This window comes from Phyllostomus discolor, chromosome 11, assembly GCF_004126475.2.
Source record: "Phyllostomus discolor isolate MPI-MPIP mPhyDis1 chromosome 11, mPhyDis1.pri.v3, whole genome shotgun sequence".
NCBI lineage: Eukaryota > Metazoa > Chordata > Mammalia > Chiroptera > Phyllostomidae > Phyllostomus > Phyllostomus discolor.
This window is the reverse complement of record NC_040913.2, coordinates 85,456,569-85,480,550: the sequence shown is the minus strand read 5'-3', so window position 1 is coordinate 85,480,550 and position 23,982 is coordinate 85,456,569. Positions and strand designations below refer to the sequence as shown.

The 23,982-nt window shown below is 47.2% G+C and overlaps 1 protein-coding gene across 3 annotated transcripts in view; it reads right to left on the bottom strand.

Moving 5' to 3' along the window:
* The window catches only part of FAT1 (FAT atypical cadherin 1), a 127,714-nt gene that overhangs the window by 53,311 nt on the left and 50,421 nt on the right, over nt 1-23,982 (bottom strand). For all 3 annotated transcript variants that reach the window (XM_036011727.1, XM_028526451.2, XM_036011728.1), the window contains exon 3: nt 16,481-16,795. In XM_036011727.1, the coding sequence (XP_035867620.1) occupies nt 16,481-16,795 (315 nt within the window). The remainder of the gene's footprint in view (nt 1-16,480; nt 16,796-23,982) is intronic.

The following is a 23,982-nucleotide window of genomic DNA, read 5'->3' as shown; positions in this document are numbered from 1 at the left end:
AACGGGTCCATAAACGCAAGTCAGAAAGGAAGATCGTGTGGGCGAAAGCAGGAAAATGCACACGCAAGTGCTGGCATTCGTCTCAGCCTTTTCTGCGAAGCGCTGTTAAATTAAAAATAGATATGAAAAGACAACATTCTCTCTCCTTGGCCTAGAAAAACACCCTATTCCGTAGACCAGTGCTACTATAAATGGAGGTGGGCTGAGAGAATAGATACCGTATCTTCTCACCAATTAGCAGTTCAAACTCACCCCACGAATGTAGGTAGAACTAAGGAACCAAATTTTCCTATGCTTTATAAATACCATTAAAAAATATTCTTAGCCTTTCTATGCTACCTTAGAGAAGAGCTCATTTAAGAAAGAAAGACAATGGCAGATTAACTGTAATGACTCCACCAGAAAACTTTATTCTTGGATATTTCTTACAAATCAATACCAAAACCCATCTCCAAACTGCTCGACACTTAAGAGATCAAATGGCTTTCACGAAGGAGAACGCAGGTGCAAGCGGGCATTAAAGGGTTAAAAGGTAAAGATGATGTAAGACGGTCCCTGTCAGTGAAGCTACCCGGATGCATGCATTCAGCTACTTCGTTCTGTGCACTAAGAATGCAGACGATTAAGACACAGTCTTACTGTCAGAGTGTTTAAGAAACAAGGATGAAGGGTGGAAGGTGAAGACCGCATTAGCGAAACAGTAAGACAGCCGAGAGTACTGGAAACACACAGAAAACGGGGGAAAGGAAGCAAGGGCTCTTGCAGAGGGCTCTGCATTCCAAGCCAGTCTGAACTTGGGTGATGACACCTGTGACCTAGTCAACCCTGTCATTCCAGTAGACAGCCAACCAACACCCTCTATGCAAATGAGGCCGCCCAGGACCAGCCAGCCTCTAGCCAACCGGCCAGGGACCACCTGCAAGAGAGATCAGCCAGGCCTGGACAAGACTAGAACTGCCCAGCAGAACCCCAACTACACTGTGGTGGTTCTTTGAAGCCACGGAGTTTGGGGATGGTTTGCTACTGAATTAAGCACAAGCTAGCTAATACATCAAATACCTCAAATACCCTCATCTCTAGTCGTTACCGGCTTGCTAAAAAGCCAAGGTACTGTGCTATGAGCTTTAAATACAAGGTGGGGCACAAGTAGGTTTACCTTGTGAGTATGCAAAACAGAGCTCACTCTCGTACTATTATTTACTCATGAATGTATTATTTTTCATACAAACGACTGCAAACCTACTTGTGCCCCACCCGTGCCTCACCTTTCATCCAGAGCATCAGAGCCTGCAGTTCACGGGACGGATGGGAGAGGCAGGGAGGGGCTGAAGGCTCCTGGGCTGTGGAAAGGGGGTTGAAACACCGGCCCTGCAGATGCACCTGGATGGCAGCCAGAGAAGGACAAAAAGGGTTTCTGGACTCGATGAAGTCCAGCCGCAGTGCGAGAGCAAGTAAGTAGCAGGAGTTTTCCGAGAACCAAAACTGTGAAAGACAAGGTCCTGGCTCTGGAGGGAAAACACGTGCTTGGCAGGAAATTTACTTTGAGCCGTTTCCCAATTACTGGGCTTGAGAATGAGGGGAGGAAGGTGAAAAGATCAGGGAAGAAAAAAATCCTGCTCACCTAATTTATAGCATTTCCCACGACTCTGCTGATCATTTCCCTCCAACCCCTCCTGCTGGCCCCGCAATAATGCAGGACCAGCCGCCGCCGCGTGTTCGAGCAGAGCACGGCCCAGGAGCACTTCTGTGAGGACCGGAACATTCCACACCTGCGCTGTCCGGGATGGCAGCCTGGGCACGCGACCACTCGGCACCTGAAATGTGGCTAGTGTGACTAAGGACTGAGCTTTTCAATCAATTGAAGTAACTTAAATAGCCACGAGTCATCTCGGCTCCTTCAGAGTCTCCAGTTCCAAATGACACCAGGAACTTTAACATCGACAACACTCAACATCTTTCTCTGTGGTTGACATGCGAAGCAACAACAGCAAATGTATTGATCAGAATCCAGATTCTGGGCACATGTCTTAAATCTAAATCTGGATCTAAATGAAAAACAAAAACAAAAACAAAAAACCCCACAAATTTCCAGGATTTTGACCTTGCTGACGCTGCTCCTAACGAATGCTCCCTGCTACTCGTCCCCACTTCCCTGGGCTCAGCTGGCAATGAAGTAACCAGCTGGGTGGCTCACTTGCTTGGAGCATCATCCCATGAACCGAGGGGTTGCAGGTTTGATCCCTGGTCAGGGCACATACCCAGGTTGCAAGTTTGATTCCTGGTTGGGGTACATATGGAAGAAACTGATCTATATTTCTCTCTCACACTGATGTCCGTCTCTCTCTCTCTCTCTCTCTCTCTCTCTCTCTCTTTCCCCCCACACACACACCACCACCTCCCTCCCTTTCTAAAAAAGCAATAAAGAACTGTCCTCCAGTGAGAATAAGAGTAAACAAACAAATAAATGATACTGGGTTTGTTGTTAGTTTACAGCTTCACCTGACACCTAAAAATCAAGAGCCTCTACATTTCACAGTGACTTTTGAAAAATCATTATCTACCAATTCATATTTTTTGCCTCTGATGATCTCTTGCTGATGACTTTTAAGAAGTCATCAACGGAATGCATGGTGACAGGCAGTAATGATGTCGTAGAGGTTCCTAGCCCAAAGTCACCCACTTGTTCAGTCTATCTTAGGTTATTTAACTTATTTTTCAAAATGTTTCCCCCACATATTTCATGGTGAGCCACACATACAAGAGCTCAAGACAAGGCCTTTGTCCTCAAAAACACACGACCTATTTAAGGAGGCAGCCGTTACACTTAGAAGGGAGAGATGAGTACGAAACTATTCTCTCCTGGTCCACCACTTGGGCAACACTCATCGTGTGGTTCCGGGGCCTGGCTCCGGGCTAAGCCTTCTATGTACGTACGTCACTGTCAATGAGTAACCACCACAACCTTATAACGCAGCTACTAATGGACCATCTTCATTTTAAGGACACCTGGGGCCGTGAAAGGCAAAGTCACAAGGTCAGTAAATGGCAGAGCTGAGATCTGACCCCAGTGTGTGTGATCCCAGAGCCCAAGCCCTTCACTCCCATAAATGACTATGTGCATAAATTACAGTTACATATTCAATACACATAATGATCACACAAGGAAATGATTCAGTCAGAACACGTGAGCATCTCCCATTGCTCCAGGACCTCAACCTTCTCTCCCTGAAGCCCGGCTCCTTCCACAGGTGTCCTCAGGACTCCCCGTCTTTGTCACAACGTGTCACTCATCACAGCACCTTCTGAGCCCCTTGGCCACAGGCATGTGCTCCAGCTGCCCTATCTGCAGCTGTCTTCCCCAGTGATTTTCCTGAATCACCCGAGTGTACTCTCTTCATGGGGCTGAGGAACTTGACCTGCGGCCCATTTGGCGTGAGGGAGTATCTGTAAACCTCGGGCACTGTCAGAGCGGGCAGGGTAATTTCCTCAGTGCTTGTCACCGCCAGACTACGGAATTCGATGTCTAAACTTCTACTTTTAACCCCTGCTTTAGCAGGGATTGCTACTGGGACATTTTACATGCTTTAAGAAATAGCAACAATTACGATAAAACAATTACAATACTCCAGTGGATAGATTAGAAAACTTAACATTGCTCAAGTGACTTTTACACAAAGCATATTACAAAAACCAAAATGGCAACATATATGACACATAATATAAGGGAACCGCTCTGCTCAGCGTGGGAATGCAGCCCAGCTCCCACTCGGAAAGGCCAGTGGGGAGCAAGGTCCAGCACACAGGAGCCACACCCACGGATAGGTTCTCCTGTGGGGAGTCAGGCCTGCATGGGACCTAGGCTGCTATGAGACTAGCTTTTGCTAAAACTCCCTCACCCTGAATTGAGGCAGAAACTGCTTGTTGTAACTTCCTAAACTCCGTGCTAAACCTCCTAGTATGGAGTGTAACCAGTTAAACCACTTTTCTCCTTGATCTGTAACATCCTTCTCTCTGAAGTAATTAGCAACATTCTTTCCTTTGCTATTGGTAAAAGGCAACCACCTACAGAGAACCTGTGCATAGTAAATGAGGACCATTCTCAATGTGTAATGTGCCCAGAAAAGCAGTAAAAGCCTGTCCAGGCAGGGCTGGGGCCCTCTCTCACTCAGAGAGCAGCCACGCTGTCCCCTTTTCTCCACAGGACCTCTGGAGTCCGTGTGAATTTGTTCACTGCGGCCACACCACACGGATCCTGCGAGCCAGGATCTGCATTAACATGATACGTGTTCACAGCTTCCTGAAAGGTTAAACCCCCGATTACTACCTGTGGTTACTCCTGGGACATGGAACAGGTGGGCCAGAGGAAGAGCAGAAAAGAGAAAAAGGCATTTCCATGTTTTACTTTGTATACTTCTTTACTATGGTAATATTTTACTTTTAACAAGTGTATCATCTAAAGAGATTTAAACATTAAAATATTTTAAAGGTCAGAGTGAAAGACTATAGAAATGTTCATTGCTTGAAAACTAATGTTAGGCTGGAAAAATTTTTAAACCCTCAAATATTAGGTCATGCCTATAAAAAATTAGCACGTCTTAGAACGATTACAGTGGCATTTCTTTTAAATTTCTTCTAATGTTTTTGAAGCAAAAATTTAATGAAATGTATCATACATTCTGAAATGTCCTCTTACTGTAAAAGGAGGTTTGCTAGAGCCAGAGGGTCTTTTAAAATCTTATAGCCCAAATCCCACACTTTACAAACAAGGAAATGAGGTTCAGGAATATTACACTAATGCCTGGAAGTCAGACCTAGCAGCGGCGTCGGAGCCAGAGCTGAGCTCCGACCAAAGAAAACGTTCTGAGTTCCTCTGGCACACGGGCCACAGCAACCAGAGGGGCGCGGCGGAAGCAGAAGCAGAAGAAATGACAGCTGGACTCCCTTCCTTCCTTCCCTCCTGCCAATCAGAATCTCCGTTCCAGTGAATCTCCACTCTCAGGACCCACCTCCTACAGTTTCACAGAGGTGTCCGGGTGCTTGGGCCATCCATCCCACGCCAAACACCGTGGGCCCAGAGCTTAAAGAAGCTCAAACCATTCCACACCCTCTTATTGAAACAGTTTCTTAAACACTGAGTTGTTCTTTGTCCCTCTCCTTATCGCTACTGGCCATACTCAGGGACAGGGAGTCTCTCAGAACACCACAAGACACGGAGAACTGTAATGGGACCATGAACTCGGGACAGATGGTGCGTAAGAACCAGCACTAGCGTGGCAGAAACCACTTGGAAGAAAAGGCCAGGAGAGCCTGCAGGAAGAAACCCACAGCCCTTACGTTACTTATCCAAGCCTAAGCCAGCTGCCAGAAGCCTCCTGACAAATCTGCCACAACTGACCCACATCGGTAAATCCTGGTCAAATGTAAGCTAGACAAAATGTAGCGTCTGCACGACAGAAGGAAACAGCGACCTCAACGGTTGCGTCAGCATTCCTTGTTCCTTCCTTTTGGAAACAGCGCGGGTGGTACGTTGAAGGGTGGCCTCTCCCAAAAGGCATGTCCCACCTAAAATCTGTGACGATGACATTATTTTGAGAAAGAGTCTTGCATGACATAGTCAAGCTTGTGCTTGAGATCGCCCTAATTTTAGAGTGGGCCCTAAATTCTATTGGGGTCCCCTTAAAGGAACAGCAGAAAAGGATAGTGAAGACACAGGACAGGGGGCCATGTGAAGACAGAGGCAGAGACGAACCCCCAGACAAGAAGTGCCAAGGGCCACTAGGGGCGGGAAGGGGAGAGGAGGGGGTGACCCCTAGAGAAGTCCAAGGGGGTGTGGCCCCGCCAGCACCTCAGACCTTGACCTCAGACTTCTGGCCCCTAGGACTGTGAGAGAGCAGATTCCCACTGTTCTCAGCCACCCGGGGTTGGTGGCGTTTTGTTACTGTAGCTTTAGAACATTAATACACCTTTTTATTTGAATATCAAACAACAGTATTGAAAGAATAACCCCCTAAAAAGAGAGAAGAGTTAGATAAGAATAACAAACAATCCCATAATCCAAAGAAAATCACTCATTGTTTTCTATATTGTGTTAACATCATCGTCTTGTATTAATATCATTGTCTTCATTTGACACAATTTATGACTTTACAGGGTATCATTCTAGGCACAAGACAATTAAAAGGCAGAGGATTAGAACTAAAGTCTCAGGCCCAAAGATGATTTTGGGTAAGAATGTGCCAAATGTTCCAAATAATCCACGTTAATTGTATGCTTCCCCTCAAAAGGAAGGCAAGAGGAAGCAGGCAGCCTCAGCTTGTCGGGGGAGGGGGGAGCTCCTGAACAGGTCTGGCTGAGAACCCCGAATGAGATGTCTTGTTTTTTAAATTAATATATAAAACAGGCCTCACTCGTACATCTGTTGTATCACCGAATACATTGTTATTTATCCCATTCTTTCCTTCCCCAAAATAAAATAGTGACATAAAAACTGGCTAAATATTTTTAGTAACCCCATAACAGTAGTTATAAATACTAGCTGAAGGCCTATAAAATACAAAGTCCTAATTACAGAGTTGTAACAGAAAAACAGCAAAGACCCTTTTATCCAAATAAACCAAAACAATTTTTCTGTTTTTTATAAGAGCTCAAGCAATGTGGGCCTCAGGGTACAATGAGATTACTTTTTTGTAAAAAAGTTACAGAAATACTTTACCCAATGAAACATTCTCTTCAGCCAGAAAAAAATGCACCTGTGCTCACCCGCACTCCCCCAAACTCTCCTTCCCGTTTCAGATGACGCGACCCCTCACCCCTCCTCTAGACGGGCTAAGAAACAACAATAAAATGCCTACTGCCAGGAGAAAAAAACAGGAACTCTCAAATAAATATAAAATATGTGAGAGGTTAGAAGTGATATATTTTTAAATGTGCATGGTAACTACTGAAATACGACATGCTTGGAGTCAGTTAAGCTGGCAAAAACTACCGTGATTCATCCGATGCATGGAAAATACAGGAGGCAATACCACTGATAATCCTTCTAATTTTTAAAATCAAGTATGAAAGCGAGCAAAGCACAGTGAGACGGGGAAGCAGGAGGCAGGAACCACAGGTTCCATCTAGCACAGGACTGTCGGTCTGTCCCCACGTTCCCAGGGGACAGTCTCGTCTCCGGAGCTCTACCCCGCCGGCGGGGATGAAGGAAACATGCTCTCAGCACAGGGCTACCTACTGCCTTTTACAAAGACCACGGCTCAAGTCCCGAGGTCTGGACAGCGGTGGGACAGGGGGCACCACCGGCAGGAGGAGGTGTGGGCACTAAACCAAGGACAGCGGTTTCTTGTTCCAACTTTCTAAGCTTTTTCTTCAAACAGGTGAAATGGAAATTGTATGCATTTTTGGTGATTTTTAAAATCGGTGTCAGTCAACCGGAGAGCAAGGACGGAGCAGCAGCCCCACGTTCAGAGTGGTGTCTGGTTCTCTGGTGGCTACAGTGTAAGAGCGCAGGGCGGTCCCGGCCCTCAGGGACCTGAGCCAGGACTGCATCCCCACCAAACACCGGCACGACCAGCACCCACACTGAACATAAAGGCAGAGCAGACCTACAGAGGCAGGCCGGGAGGCTGGGCACCGTTCCCCCAGCCCCATTATTCTGGAAACATGGGTGGCCCTGCAGGACAAAACCAAATATTCAATTTTTCCTACAGTTATCACTCCACGCCCACCCCCTGGGGGCTTCAGACCCCGAGCCCAGAGACACTGCAGGGCACTGCGCTATCTTTATTTAGGGACTGTCCTGAGACTGCATCTCTCCTGGCCCGCCTGGAGTCCCCGGGCAGCTGCAGCCCTGGGAGCAGCCAATGTCTGTCACTGCGGTCCTGGTGCCGAGTGGATTAGGCTGGGAGCCAGCAGTGGAATTCTATTCACGGACCATCCAGCCCAGGGAGGAGCTCGGATCTCACGAGGTTCCAACTTCCAGAGCCCCATAGCAACCCCCGTCAAAGAGGCTGAACGACAGAAGTCACTACCTAGGTAGGGGCTGAGCAGGAGTTTACACTCAGAAATCCGCAGGCTTCTCTTCTGGTTCTAATTCTATCCTAATAGCTGTTTCTTGTTGGAAGCTGACGCCATCAACATCTAAGATAAACATGAGATCAGAAGCCAAATGGGATACATTGGAAACTGCCTTCGTCATGGCTATAAATGTCAGATACGGCAGAGAGAGAGAGGGGAAGAAACACAACCCACATTCAACGTCAACCCATGCTGGCAAAAAAAAAAAAGAGAGAGAGAGAAGAAAAAAGAAAGGAAAGGAAAAGGCTAACTGCCCTTAGGCACTTAAATACAAAACATTAAAAAACACATCCTTAAAATGATTTTAGCAAATGATATGGAGCAACATGTTAAAAAAACAACAACAGAATACCACCTGAGTCCTAAGAATTCAATGTTCACAGGTTTCAGGAGGAAAGCATACCGTCCTTTCAACACGTGTAGGAGGAAAAGCACTGAATAAAATCTGACTTTTCAGACTTGCAGGATAACAGACCTCACTATAACATTTACAAGTGAGCAGAAAAAGAGGTAAGCAAGATCTATAGATTCGTTCTTGTAATATTTGAAGGTCTTTGGAAAAAAACTACAAGTAGGTAAAATTATTTTTAAGGACACGAATTCCTGCCATTGTGCAGGGCCTGGCCCCCGTTTCCTCCCTGCGCAGCAATCACATGTTACCGGAAACCCCTGGAAGTCGTTTGCAGCTGTAGCTCCTTCCTATTGCGCTGGGTTCGGCCTCCGTTCCAGCCACAATAAAATGCTGTTTACTCTGATGGAGAAAAAAACAGTTACAATGTGACCCTGGACTCGAACGTGGATGAGATACCTGTTAGCTCCGCTAGCATTTCACAGCTTTACCATGCTTTAGGAATTACTGCATATAAAGCAGATACATATGAGTATGTATCGCCACATCTACCTGCAACCACAGATCAGTTCCTATATGGAACAGAAAACAGTTCTATATTCCATACTCTACCCTACATGGAAACAAATAAGCAAAACACAGGCCTTTGTATAAAGCTGCCCTCTAAAAAGCATGAGAAGCTAGAACTCAGTGATTTCAGCATCAATATCTCAACTGAGAATAAAAGAATGCAAAGAATGCAAAAAATGGTAAAGATTTGGTAAGTATACACAGGCAGCCAACTGTGAAAGCTGGAGTATTCTTAAGAGGATACACCAGCACAAAGGAGTGGGACAGATCTCAAAACTTGGAAATATTTTGTCTTCTAATGAGAAATATTTCTCACAGTAGAAGAAATCTGACTAACAGCCTACCATGAACTTGCTACATCTTCTCGGAGACTTTAACTTTGGTAACTCCCATCCTAGCTGCTGTTCTTTAAGGAGTAACTGTAACATGCTGGACAAGCAAAACACAGATCATCTTTTCTAAATACTCACTCCTAAAAACATGGGAAAATGTTCAACTTTACTTCGGGAATATCAAATGGTCCACCCTTCAAAAATAAATCAACAGTTTGGTTCGACGAGCAACTGTATCCATTTATCAGGAGTCAGGACTCTACTGCCAACTTGGTTTTGTATGGCTTGCCAGCTCAGAACGGCTTTTACAGTCCCAAATGGTTGGAAAAAGAAGAAGAATGTGCTGTGATCAATGAGCATGTAAAGTGCACGAAATTCAAATTTCAGTGTCGATAAATAAAGTTTTATTGGAACACGGCCATGCTCATGCATTTCCCTAGCGAGCACGATTGCTTTTGTTCTGCAGTGACAGAGGCTGCTTGACCTGAGAGGCCTAAAACACTCACTCCCTGGCCTTTCACAGAAAAAGTTTAGTGATGCTGGCAGAACACAGTGAATGAAACGACGTTTAAACACCCGATGTTATTGTGAAGCACCGTTGTTTTCAGTCTGAAACGACCATCACATTACGCAGGAATCCTAATACAAAGACTAGGAGAACTGGCCCCCAAACCACATTCACACCCCAAACCGAGAGGCACGGAGAGTGAACTTGAGAAGGTGCAACCAGAAGCAGCCGGTAGGAAATTCCCATCTTTCTGGCCGTCACCCCCAGGCGGCCTTGCCGTCCCTGAAGTCATACCACTATTTGTAAAACGGGGTATTGGTAGCCTGGGCCCACCTCTCGGGGTTCCCTGTAAGGTTAATTGTGGGAGGTTGCTGGTCACACCCACAGCACAACACACAGAAGCTATCCCTCTCACTGCCCGACTCTGAACGGACCTTCTCCAAACTGGTTTGAAGCCATTTTTATGTCTGTTGAGCGGTCGAAGAGCCTACTACATATACCTTGTGAAGGTGACACACAGGCTGACGATGAGAAGTCCCCCCCACACACAAGCACACGTGTGCAAAGTGGATGGATGCCTCCACCTCTACTTCACACACACTCCGGATGAATTCATCTTTATCCGTAAAAAAACTGTTTGGCAGTGTATCTGTTTCCAAACAGGAGGATGTAATCAATGAATGAGAAAATACTAGAAACTCCATTTACTGGGCAGTGTAAGATCAGCGGCTCGGGGAGATGAAGGGTAGTGAGGGGCGCATGCAATGCACAGGCACCTCTGTGTGCCCAGCAGCGCGGCAAGCCCATCAACGGCCGCAGTCCAGTCCTCCTCCTGCAGCCCGGCCTCCAGCCCCGGAGCGGAAGGCCCAGGCGGCCCGGCCCCGTGCAGACAGAGCACGCTCCCGCCTGTGTTAAAATTCCCCCTCTCTGCCTCCCTCCCTCCCCCTCCCTCTCCAAATAAATAAATAAAACACTTATTGGAAAGGACATTTATACTATTTGTTAAATAGTTTTAACAGGATATGCATACTTATGACAAATTAAGTAATCATTTTTTTTAGCTCAAAAAGCAATCGCTGAATTTCCACGTCTAGCCAGGGAATCAGACTCACCCTCGAACACAAAACAAACACAACGCCAAATACAACAGTGCTTGGTGGGTCACCCGAGAGTCACAGACGGATGGCAGATCCGGACAGAAGGGAAGCACAGAGGAGGGGAGGGACCTGTGGCCTCGAGACAGTTTCCAAGGGGACAACCAGGAGCGATGGAGGTTCATGTCCACACAGTGGGCACCGTACTCTCCGGTGCTCACAGCAGCTTTACCTGTGGCCGGAACACCACCGCCCATCCACAGGTGACTGCAGGAGCAAGCTGCAGGGCACCCCCATGAAGGATGTACGGGGCGATGAGGGGGACACACCTGTGCGGGGACCCACTGCCACGTGCCTGAGCCGCAAAGTAAACGGGACCAGTGCAAGAGGCTTCAGCACAGACAGCACACACCGCGTGGGTCCGCTCATCTAAGGTTCTAGAAAAGGCAGACTGACACACAGGGATGGAAGGCAGATCAGTGGTGGCCTGGGGGGGCGGGCAGGGAGGGAGGGAGGGGAGAGGGAAGTCAGTGAGGGAAGGGGCCACTTTGGCGAGGCGTGAGTACGACTGTACTTGACGGTCTCACAGGTCCACGGCTACATCACAACGTATCGGACCGGAGACTTTAAATATGTGCCGTTCACTGTATGCCTGGTATCCCTCAACAGACCTTTCTGCAAGTGAAAAGCAGCACTTGCTCTGTGCCCTAACCACGGAAAATACCAAACACAGAGATAGGAGAATAAAAACAACGGTCTTTTCTAAAGGAGCACTTCCAAGGTTATCTGCCCGTTCTCAGTTGCACAAACTCCTCCCAAGTTCAAATTGATAACCCAGGCTAAAGAGACGCTCTCCTCGGGTTGTTTCGGCTTCCTGAGGTCACTTGTGGACAATGGAACCTGTGAGGCCCGTGCTGGCGCCCACCCACGGCTCGGGACTCCCCTTCCTCACCGTCCTTGACAGATCACGGAGGACGCCGTGAGTGACGCACTTGGGTGCAGGGGCTGGGGCTGTGGGGGTTCAGACACCCTCCCGTTCTGTCCCCTTATCGTCAGTCTCCCTCCCTGCACACGCGCATGATTTACACCAGAAGACGCGTATTTACCCAAACTGATGCTGGACATAAACCAAACAAGGCTATAAAAAAACTCTGGTGCCAACACAAGTGTGTGTGTGTGTATCAGAAAAGGGGAAAGCAGATCAACTCTCTTTGGCCTGCTGGCCCTGAAAAAGAAAAACAACATAATAAGAACCATCTGAGACACAGAAGGACAGTTCCTGGCACGGGAATCAAGCACGCCAAGTTTTGGCGGAAAGATAAACATTCGAAAATGTCCATTCAAACTTGTCATTTAGAACCCGAAATTCAGATGATCAAACCCAGCCCTAAGAAGGTTTTCTGTCTCATTTTATTTTGTTTTTGCCATTTTATGACGAAGGGAGAAAAGGCCACAGCGGCGGTTTCCTCCTCTCCAGAGCGACTCGGTGAGCTCACTGGGTCTGTGTTTACACGACACGTTCCAGGGGACTGCGTGGAGGCGGCTCTGGAGCACAGGTCGCTGTTTATAGAAATCTCATAAATGTCACCCGCTCACCCTCGTTCTGGTGTTTGAGGTTTTCCGTCCAGCGTGGCTGTTCTCCCACACAGTCATGTCACTCCATCTCTCGGCCATTAACTCACCACCGCTTCCCAGCGTCCCCCAGCACGATGTCCATCCCCCCCCTTCTCCATCCACTCACTTTCACTACCTTCAGCATTGAGCCCCATAGCTCTCCGCAGAGACCTCGGCCTGCTTACTACTCCCGCCACACCAGCGTGCTGCCCGCTGCCCCAGGAGTGTGGGTCCGAGCCTGCCGCACACGACCCTGGACCCCCCGGGCTGCCTCTGCTCTCTGATGCAGGCAGACCGCCCACCTTCAGAGCATCCCTTAGTGTGCCGAGTGCAAGGCAGCAGCTCAGCACACCCTGGATGCACTGACAAATGATTGCCATGGCAACGGATGCTAGCTCCCTCCAGCTAGCCCGACGATCACCGGGGTCCTCAATGTATCTTCCCCACGAAGGAGCAAGCTGGACTCCTTTTACTTCACTGCATCTGCGTATCCAAGAGATGCACACACGTGTTGCCTGCTGTACAGGGAACACAGCAAAGGTGACGCAGGCAAGCGAGAGCGGCTGTGGCGTCTCTCCCACACAAGGTTCTGAGTGTGCTGTGCTCTGCACACCTGTACCCTGATGGGTGTGCAAACACACTCATCACCGGGCACAGGCTGGAAGGACCTGGAAGCCCATTTTTCCTAGGATCCCGCAGGGAAAGCCACACTGCCGCCCAGGCCTCTCCATGTCCAGCCCAGGAACTTTCTCACTCAGCCATTAATCATTAAGTAACGGGGTCGAGGGTCCCCAGGTGGTGATCCGGGTCAGTAAGTCACGGGAACTTTCCCTGCCAGACTTTTCATCGGCTTCCACGGTCTGGCCTCCAATCACACTAGGCTACCTATTAAAAAGAAGTCAGCTTTAACAGTTTTGAGCAGAAGTACACTTGGAAGCATTCCACTTTGGACCCTGAGGACCAAGCCCAAACCTCCTGCTGAGCTGAGGCCAGAGAGTCCGCTAGACCTTGTGAAGCCGGGTTAACTACATTCTTGACCGGTGCCCAGGCGAGACTATGGTGGTTTCTTGATCCCAGGAAACACGGGGCAACTGGGGGGACCAGACTTCTGCGCTGCCCTGAAGTCTGCAACGTCCTTCACAACAAACACCCCCACTCACAGCAAACAGAGGGGAGGACTACAGCTGTTCCGTTCCCCACGGTCACTGGCCCTCAGCCTGCAAGAAGATGCAGCTTGTCCGTGACCCTCGGGGACTCCCTCTCGCTGTCCTGAAGGCAGGATGCGTGTGCTTCCCGCCTGGGGGTCTGGGGGCTGCCTAAGGACTCTGGCGGGGCCGGGGTCACCCTGACGGTGACAAGGAGGAGGTCCCTGCAGACCACTCTGCCTTAGAGCTGCGGGACAGAGGGATGGAAAAGGGAGTGGCGATGCCACGCTGCTAATCCCGCTGCCGTGAGACACAGCGACATGGCAGCGACATCCTCACTTCCGAGGGCCCGGACAGAGATAACGGGGGTTTCAAGGCTCCCCGTAAGAGCGCTCTCACACACAAAACTCCCTCAATTTCTTCCTTCTTTCTCTTTCTCCTCCAATGTGTATTATGTCCAGACCCATATTTGCTCAGATAATCAAAAGGCCACTCACGGCTTTCTTGCTTGTCTCTTCAACAGAAAAGTTACCCTAATCTAAAAGACAGCATGAGGAAAATGAAAATATTTTAAAGTCCAATGCATCAAATCATTTTTAGAAGAAGGCAATTACATTCATGAATTACTACCTCAGGGCTTTTAACACCTGGATTTTTCTGTTTCTCCAGGCCTGTGACACCTTGCCCCACCTTGCTTTCAGGCAAACAGTTTAACTCTGAAATCCTCTCTCAAAATCGTTATAAATTTCTACCTTTTCTTGTTTTATAGTTGGTAGTGCCCTCTAGTTTCTTTAGCTCTTAGTTTTCTTTCGGTGGATTTCACAAAGAGGAAGCTGGACTTGGTTGCCACTTGTGCAGCAAACAGAGTCTGCAACTGTTTTGCTTAAACAAGCCTTTAATTAATCATTTAGAGATGGGCCTCAAGTCTTCGTGTTCTCGTGTAATCTCTTAATTCCAGCCCTCTTCCACGGGCTCGGGGCTCGCCCCCCGCCTGCCGTGCTTCCGACAGAAAAACCACTCAGCTCCCACTTCTCTCCTGTGTAATTAAGTTCTTCTACGGCTCCATCAATTACTGGTTTTCTACGACGCCAGCCTCACCACTGTTCTCTGTCGGAGCAGGACATCAGCACGTGGCCAAAGAGGAGGGCGTTACGAACGATCTCAAAGCAAAAGAAAACCCTAAGACATCCAGCTTGGATTGATGCTTGCTTACTTCCAACTCTCAAGAGAGACAGTCCCTATGAATGACAGGTTGAAGGATACTGACAAGAGGTTTAAAACTAACATTTTCACATGCTTTTTAAGACATGAATCTCTCTTTCTCTCTCTCTCTCTCTCCCTCACACACACACACACACACACACACACACACACAATCTCTATCAGGTGTCTTTCCAGACATTTGGGTACACTGACATTGAATGCACGCTTCTTGCTTCCTTCACACTCAGCAATCATGACATAAAAATGGTACAAAAGGGGAAGAACAAAGACCACTAAGGAAGCTGAGAATGCCTCTGTAATATTCACTTTTGTGTGTCAGTTCCCTGACATACATCCCACGGGCCGCCCAGGGCCTGAACAGACAGGCCAGCTCCCCCAGGACGAGGGGAGACATGGTAAGTGGAACGTGACCGGGGTTCATAAACCAGAGCGCACCCCTCTCTTCGGGATTTGGAATGAGACGCCACAGAGAAGCGCTGAATCACAGACACAGCTGGCTCAAAGGCCAGTGATCTACGTGACGAGAACTTCTACCTTCCTACAAATAAACTGTTCTTGTTTTAACTCTAGTCAGGAAGCTGAAGAGCATTGAGTCCACCTTTTCATGCACAAATGAGAGCCAGCTTTCACTGCGCACACGACAGCTAGGCTGGACCTCTGTTTTTGCTAAATAATTAATAATAATAATAATAATAATAACTGAGGACTAAGCAAAAAGTAGATGCCTTGTCCAACATAAAAGAACAAGGATTAGAAATTTTCAAAGATTTTGCAGCCAAGAAGCCATCTGCTTAGAAGCAGGGGGTTGGACATTGAGAAAACAGAGGGAAATCTTGAGTTATCAGTTCAAGAAAGCAACTGTTCCCAATCTACAAATAGTTTAATCTTGCTCCTTATTGCTTGCAGAGGCTCAGCACTGCTCTGTGAAAAGGTTCCAAACACTGTAACAACAACAACAACAACAACAACAACAACAAAACCACCTGTGAATTGTGAAATAAACTCATGACATTCTTCATAAAAAGTAGTTCAGAAAATTGGACCCTGGATGGTATAGCTCAGGGGAATGAGTACCGGCCTGCGAACCAAAGGGCCACTGGTTCAATTCCCAGTCAGGGCACAGGCCTGGGTTGTGGGACAGGTCCCCAGTAGGGGGTGTGCGAGAGGCAACCACATACTGATCTCTCTCCCTCTCTTTCTCCCTCCCTTCCCTCTCTAAATAAATAAATAAAATCTTTTTTAAAAATTGGAATACCTCACAGCAGAAGAATTTGCAGTAAGTATAAGATTATATCACTAATGTAGGAGCTACTCCTGAAACAACCTTTGCTTTTTAACCTGCACGTAAAATTCTACGTACGAATGAGCAAAATCATAAATAGCTTCACAAAAGCAACTTCAAAAGAGAAACAAACATGGATTAAGTCATCATTGGCTAAAGACTTACTTTGAACAACTCAAGAGGACAACGATTTATTAAAAGCTGAAGAAGAGTGGAACATCGCATTTTAAGTCCCCCCGATCACGGGAAGACACACAAAAACGTTTCATGCAACAGCACCGACACGTACCTGTTTTCGGGTGTATTGAGAAGAACCCTTGTGGGTTTCCACTTGTGATTTTGTACGTCAGCTTGTCACTGGAGCTAGAGTCGGGGTCAAACGCTTCAATCTGCACGACCGACACGTCCTTGGGAGAGTTTTCCACGATTTCTGGGTAATACACCGGCTCTGACGTCCGCGGCGCGTTGTCATTGACGTCCTCCACCTCCACGTAGACCTCTATGAAGGAGGACAGAGGCACCACGCCCTGGTCGGTGGCGTAGACCGTCAGCCAGTAGTGGGGGGCGGACTCGCGGTCCAGGCGGTCGGAAGTCTCGATGACCCCTGGAGGGAGAGAAGACGAACATGGAGGAGCATGTCAACAACAACAACAACAACAACAACATCAACAACAACAGCAACTGCCACGCTGAGAAAGTGTCACCCTGCGTACCAACTCTGATGTACCCAGAGCTTATGTGTCACGGCTGTGTGATCTGCAGCAACTTGGCTGATCTCGGTGCCTCCGTGTCCTTTTCCGATAAAATGGAGCTGGTGACACCATATTCCTCAGAGGCCGACTAAATAAGCCCACACACACAGAATGATGAGGATGGGACCTGGCACCTAACACTGGCTATTAAAGTATTGGTTGTCATCATTCGCATCAGGGGCAAGGCACTCTGGGAAGCCCTTTACAAATATTGTCTCGTCCAATTCTCAAAACCGCTCAATGAGACGGATGGGTAGTGAGAGCCCATCGAATGCCCGAGTACTCTGCTTTTCCAAGGATGAAGTGTATGGTTGGGTAAGCCTGGCTGACTTTTCTGGATGTTAATTAAGCAGGGAGTCCCAGACAAGCCCGGAGCCGCAGACAAGCCCAGACCCAAGTCCCCACAGTCCAGCACCTCGGCTCCCCAGGCCACGTCATGGGGCCCCTGCCGGAGTTCAGAGGAAGAGGCTGGAGCACACTCCTCTGCACAGCTCAGCTGGGCAGACGCACCCTTTACGGCAGCCGAGAAACACGGAGGACGGCCTTTCAAAGTCCCAGAGCACGGGACTGCTCAGGTCTCCTGTGGACACAGACCTTCGGTCTCTTTTACTCACGCTGAACAGCTGGCACGACCACCACAGCGCTCAAAACGCAAGGTCTCCCACTTACACCGTAAGCTCCGAAAAGGCCGAGGCCCCAGGCTTCTGAAATATTAGTACACCCAGCACCTTACCCAAAGCCCAGCGAACGAAAATGAATGTACATCTTAACTGGAGCTGCTACAGAAAAGTCCTCCATTAGGACCCAAATCTCAGTAAGTCAACCAGTGAAAAGTGGAGTCATGTGATCACAAAGAAGGGGGCGCTCATACAGATGTGGCCCAGCCTCTGAAATTAGTGGAACCCTCACCTGATCCAGGGACGAACCTCTCTCCTCAGGGTGGTGACCGCCGAAAACAGCCCCTCCTCTTGGGCAAACCTGACCTTTGCAGTCCCAGGTGTAACCCTGCCCTCTGGCTCTCCCAGGACGTGCCCAGCACGTCACTGCACGTGCTCTGGTGTGCTGACCCCTCCGAACCGGCGCTCCTTTTGGGGTTCAACACTGTGGTCCAGGATGGACTTTGGAATCCTATACCCCTCGAATCACTGAAATTTCCCATTTAATGCCTTTCTGTTTGTGAAGAACTAACAAAGCGATAGTCACTATAATGCTGCTGAATAGCAGTAAACATTTTATGATTATTTACATTTTATTATTTAGTTAAGTTGGCTACTTGTAAGTTGTAAACCTTTTTGGAAGCGTTAAATATTATCCAATATGCAAAATAAATGAGATTTTTCTCCTATTAGCTACCTCAATAGGCAACTATTTAAAATTTATAAATGGGTCTATCATACTACTCATAGAAATACAAAATAAAGCCTCAGAACTCTTAAATAAAAGGAGCTAACTGGCCTCTGTATGCAGCAGAAACAACGGTCGGATAAGCTCAAACACATTTTCCTTTTTCTCTGGTCCAAATGCAGTCTATGCTCTCTTTCACTAAATTAGTAAAACAAGGTTTTTAGCTCAAAAGAAGAGAGCTCTTAGGAACTGAGAGAAAGTCATCTTTGCTGGTTTCGGTTTTTCATGGCCTCCCCATCCCCCCCCCCCCCCAACTGGGGCAAAGCAGTCTGGGAATACCAGCACGTTCCCTCTCCTAGGATTACACAGTAACAAATGAACGCACACTCGCTCCTCCTGTGTTCTGCCATGCCGTTAAAATGTAACATAACTCATCTGGCAGATGAAGTATTATTAGGAAATTTCAAGACGACGGGTACACGGCGCTTGTCTTCACCTCTTTTGAGTCCTAATCCTTGAACAGTCTGCGCTGCTATCCACGTTTTAAAAGTGTGTCCCTCCAACCGTGATTTGCAGGCACTGACTGACAGCAGTAATTACGGAAACAAATGTGTCCCGTGTCCCGTGCGCCAAGCGCGAGGGGCGCTGTCTCGCAGGCACCCCCTCACTCACTCCCGTCTCCAACCCGCCTGCTGCGCATGTGCTGTCGCTGCCCCTGTACCAAGGCTGCGGAGCTCAGGGGGAGAGAGATGGGGCACTGCCCCAGGGGCACAGATAATGGCACACTGGAGTTCCGCCGCCGGGAGTCAGAGACTCCATCATCCTATTGTTCCCGTGACAAAAGTGCGGTATCAAAATTCAGCGTGAAGACTCTGAAAAGGCACCCTGAACTTGAAGGTCACCATTTTTTAACATGGCAATGTTCAGAAGGAATGTATCAAATGTTTGTTCATAGGGGATGGTTTCCTCTGGTGTCCGGATGGAAGGGAAAACATAAAATGGGAGTCCCCTATGAGGCTAAAATCACAGGCAAAGCCAGCTACCCATTTTCCAGTGGGTCCCACCTTGAGCCTGGTCCGGGAGTGCCCAGGCTGCACCGTGAGTGGCAGTAGCCACGCCTTCTCCGCATGACCCCCCCAGACAGGTCAGGAAGGGGAGCTTCTGAATGCCAGGCCACCTCCGGGTAGTAACAAAGGTTAAAAGGGAGGCAGCAAAGTAGCTCCACTTAATACGGAAGAAAACGAAGAGTGTGTTAATTAGCAATTTAAATATTAACTATGCATAATTGAGATGCTCAGAGATATTTCACTCATTCGTGGGCGATATGTTTAAATTTGACAGTGATTGCTAAGATGGTTATGTTTTGATGTATTTTAATTACCACAGCCTTCTAGAAGAGAGAACAAACAAAATTATTGAATACAGCTTATAGGTAACTATAAAGGGAATTTCTGACTGTCAAAGGGGAAGGAGGGAATACCGAATAATCTCTTCTAACCAAAATGCTCGAATTCGTATTATACAAGCATATTTACTGTGTCTGTACCACTTTCATACGACTACTATTTGCCGTATGCCAAGGACTTCCTTGGGTGCTCTACCCACATCGAGTGGTTTAAAGAACACCAAAACTGTGGGATTTCCACCCCAGCTTTACAAAGGAGGAAGCGGAAGCTCCCACAAAGTAGTCAACTTGTCCAGGCTTTAGAGTGTAAGGAACAAGGCCATGGTCAACAGTTACTGGGTAGAACTGGGATCCGAGTCGACAGTCTGATTCCGGAGCACAGGCGCCTCGCCGGCAGGCTAGACTCTCATGAGCCACAGCCTCACGGTCACCCACCCCACAACACCTGGGATGCTGGGGACCATGGGGAAGGGCACTGCAGCCATGGGGAGGGGGCTTCAGAGAGTTCTCAACTGGTGGAATCAGGACACTAAAGGAGAGAAGATCCAAGGACTGTGCTTGGCCACAAGGTTCAAGGTCGGGTGCCTGAGCATTATTCGAACTGTGGATTCTGATTCTAAGCACTATGCTAAACACTTAAGGTAGGTAGGGAAAGCACATACATATGCAAAGTTATTTTGCATTCTGCTTTTTAAATCTGTGTGTTCGGTCGCAAGATACATCCCCCTAAGACCCTGGGCACAGGCTGAAGCCCTCACTGTGCTCCCGTCTGGATTCCAGGAAGAGTTAGGAGAGTTCAGGAAAGGCTAGAAATACTCTAGATAATCCTCGAAGGAAAGACCAGTAGACCCAAGCTTAGCATCTCGGAATCAAGAATGGTAGACTGGCAAACCCTTAGAAACCCTCAGGGCAACTCTGTAGTTTTTAAATAAAGATGAAGTGATTTACCCAACTTCAGGAAGCTGCACACACAGATTTTAGACTCTGGAGTGAGACAATTTCTTAATCAGGGGCTCATTGGAATCCCAAGTGTTCTTCACAGGGGCCCTGGTTTCTGAGGGGACCAGCACCCAACTGCCCAGATGCTGCACCAAACACAGCATTTGTTCTCTCCGTCACTTTAAGTCCTCACTCCTGCACTTCTGTTCCCAGCCCTTCCTAGGGCACAGCTAGCGTTTCCATAGACGGACTGCTTCTGTAACGTCAGCAGTTACCTTGATTCACAGAGGAGAAACAAACTTTCAAAACCATATTATGAAGACTGCTGGTTAGCACCTTTAATATAGGAGAACAACAATAACTAGACTCCTACCCATCACTGGAAGTGAATCAACCAACCCACTGTGTTTATTCTCAAAACTCGACCTCATTCCTCTTTTTCTCAATGCACGATAGGTTACCACCCAACTTTCAGGAACTACTTTTTTTGCACACCAGGTTATGAACTCACTTTTCCTGAAACAATCGTCTAAGGAACCAATAAAAACCGTACATCTTTAAGCTCTAGTTTAACATATATTCCCCTTTATCCCATACACACAATAACACTGTATCTTATCCGGCACGTGTATACATCCATATGCAAACTCTAGTCGCCTTCTTTCCTTCTATCTTTCCTTCTTTCTCTGCCATCTCTGCTCCTAGTTTTTTTTATTTCCTCTTTCACTTCCTGAAACAATAGGACGCAACTAGGTATCAAGTAAGCCCGGGCTTTCCTGCGGGACGGGAAGAGTACCAAGGCTGCAAGGGAAAAGGCCGTCAGAAGGAGCGTGCAGAAACGACACCTTTCTCACCACAGGCTCCAGGGCCTAGTAGCAGGCGGGGTGGGGATGCTGCTTCGTGATTCTGTACATTGTATACTTTGATCTCAGAAGACAAGTTTACCCAAGCTAGTTGTACGAACTCCCTTGCCACATTGTGAGGAATCATATCTTTGCTTTAGTGAAACACTGCATGAGTAAATGAGTAGCTTTCCAATCTCAAGAATACGATGAGGACATTCTCAGGAAAAGTTGTTAATAAGGGAAAAAAAACCCCAAGAAGCCGAAATGTAAAGCTGTTAAGCAAAAATGTTTATCATTCCAAACATGCTCTCTAGGACCCCCAAACCACCACCAGATGTCACTGTGGAAACTGATTTGAAATGTGAACACAGTGGAAAAACTCAGAGAGAAGGGAGAATGAAATTGTTCAAAGAGCCTGGCCAAGGTAGCTGGACATGTAGCTCACAAAATTGCTTTCTAGAAGGATTCAGGAATGGTCATATATTTAATTAAGTAGGTATGGATGGCATCTTCTTAAAGCCTGATTATTCAAAGGTTACAGGGTACGTAGTAGGTGTTCCCACTGTTGTAGGTCCAAAAGCAAATACAGGTTCCAGTGACTAGTGTCTACGCCCACCGCTGACGCCCACTGCTGACGCCCACTGCTGACGGCCAGTGCTGCCATTAACTCAAATCATCCCAGAACAGGAAAACCCAGCACCCCCTCCCACAGACTCGTACAAGCGCGATGCTTTCAACATGGTCATTTCTAAGGAAAAAAATGCAGTTGTATGTAGCCACTTGTCTGCCAAGAATAATTTAACTGACTCAAATTTCCATGGCCACAGAACACCTTTATTCCTGGAATTTTCCTATTTTCTTTGTTTAATAGGCCTTGGCCCCCTATCAAGTCCTAGTGCCAAAGCGTTCAACAGAATGTTGCTTTTGAGATTCTTCAGCTACTCCAACCCAAAATAGTTATAATCAGCAATGACTGGCAACGCAGACTGGCCAGAAACCCTGCCCATCTTTCTGATAATGTGTGTGCTTGTCTGGGTGTGTATCCCCTTGCTTTTCTGGCACCTAGCTTAAGCAGCAATTGTATGAAAAGCTTCTTTGGTCAATCACCAGATAAACTTGAACACAAAATATTTTTTGATGATGTTTCCTTGTCGGCAACAAGCAACTGACTACTCTTCCCTCCAATTCTACAGTTTCATCGTAAACAAATAACTTTTGGAAATCAGTATTTCCCAAATATAAAAGAACAAAGGTATCTTCTGCCTACTGGAGATACAATACCCATGTTTCTGCAATGAATCCATAAATGGCGTCTCAAATTTTTTTCTGATGATGACAGAAAAAAAATCGGAAGTCCCACAACGGTTATATTAAATATTAATTGACAATAAGACATTCTTTCATCCCAAAGTTAAATTTTAAAAAGTAGAGCAGCAGCTCCCTGCTGAAATGCAAACCCTGGGCAGGCATGGACAGACTCACGGTCTGCTTTGTCCAGGGGCTGGCGAGCAGCGGGGAAGGAGGCAGGGGGTGCTTCTTAAGGCCCCGTGGAACAGAGGACACTCGGCAGAACGCTAGTGTGAGAACCGGTCACGGCCAAGAGGATCCTAAGGAAACACGACCACTGAGTGGAGTGCAGGGTCCCGAGTTCCCACTCAGGCCCACAGAAAGTGCATCGTGGAAACACTGAAGAAACCTGAGCACACCGTGGGCTTCCGTTAATAAGAATGTATGTGCCCTGGCTGGGGTAGCTCAGTGGATTGAGCTCGGGCTGTGAACCAAAGTGTCACAGGTTCGATTCCCAGTCAGGGCACATGCCTGGGTTGCAGGCCACGCCCCCCCAGCAACTGCACATTGATGCCTGTCTGTCTGTCTGTCTGTCTGTCTCTCTCCCCCTTCCCACTCTAAAATAAATAAATAAAATCTTAAAAAAAAGAATGTATCGACACTGGTTCATTAATTATAACACATACATATTAATGCAATCTTAATTATAGAGGAAACCGAGCATGGGGTGGGGGCTTTATGGGATGTCTATACCATCTCTGAGATTTTTCTCTAAATCTACTTAATTTTCCCAAAAGGGTAATCCATCAGAGCTTATATTATGTATATTAATTTGTTTCCTTCAAGTGATAAAACCTTTCTGAATTTCTCATCTTCATGTTAGTATTTCAACATCTTCATACTATCCTGGTAGATCCTAACACGCACATACAAATTTTTATATATCAGGGCTTAACATTTAAATAGCAATACAATTTGTAAGCCATACTTTGCTGCAAATAGCAAGCCATATTTTACATGCATACCATAAAAATCCAAATAAAACATAAGTGCCATCAGTCCCTCAGAAGTTTTGTTGGTATGACCTTCTTGTTTTATTTTCCTTTTATATCTCAGATACAGTTCCATGTCCAAGTATGTATTTATTTATTTCATTTCCAAGTGTTTATTTCAATTAATCTGAGCAGATATAATAATGGATATTTTGACAGCTTCGCCA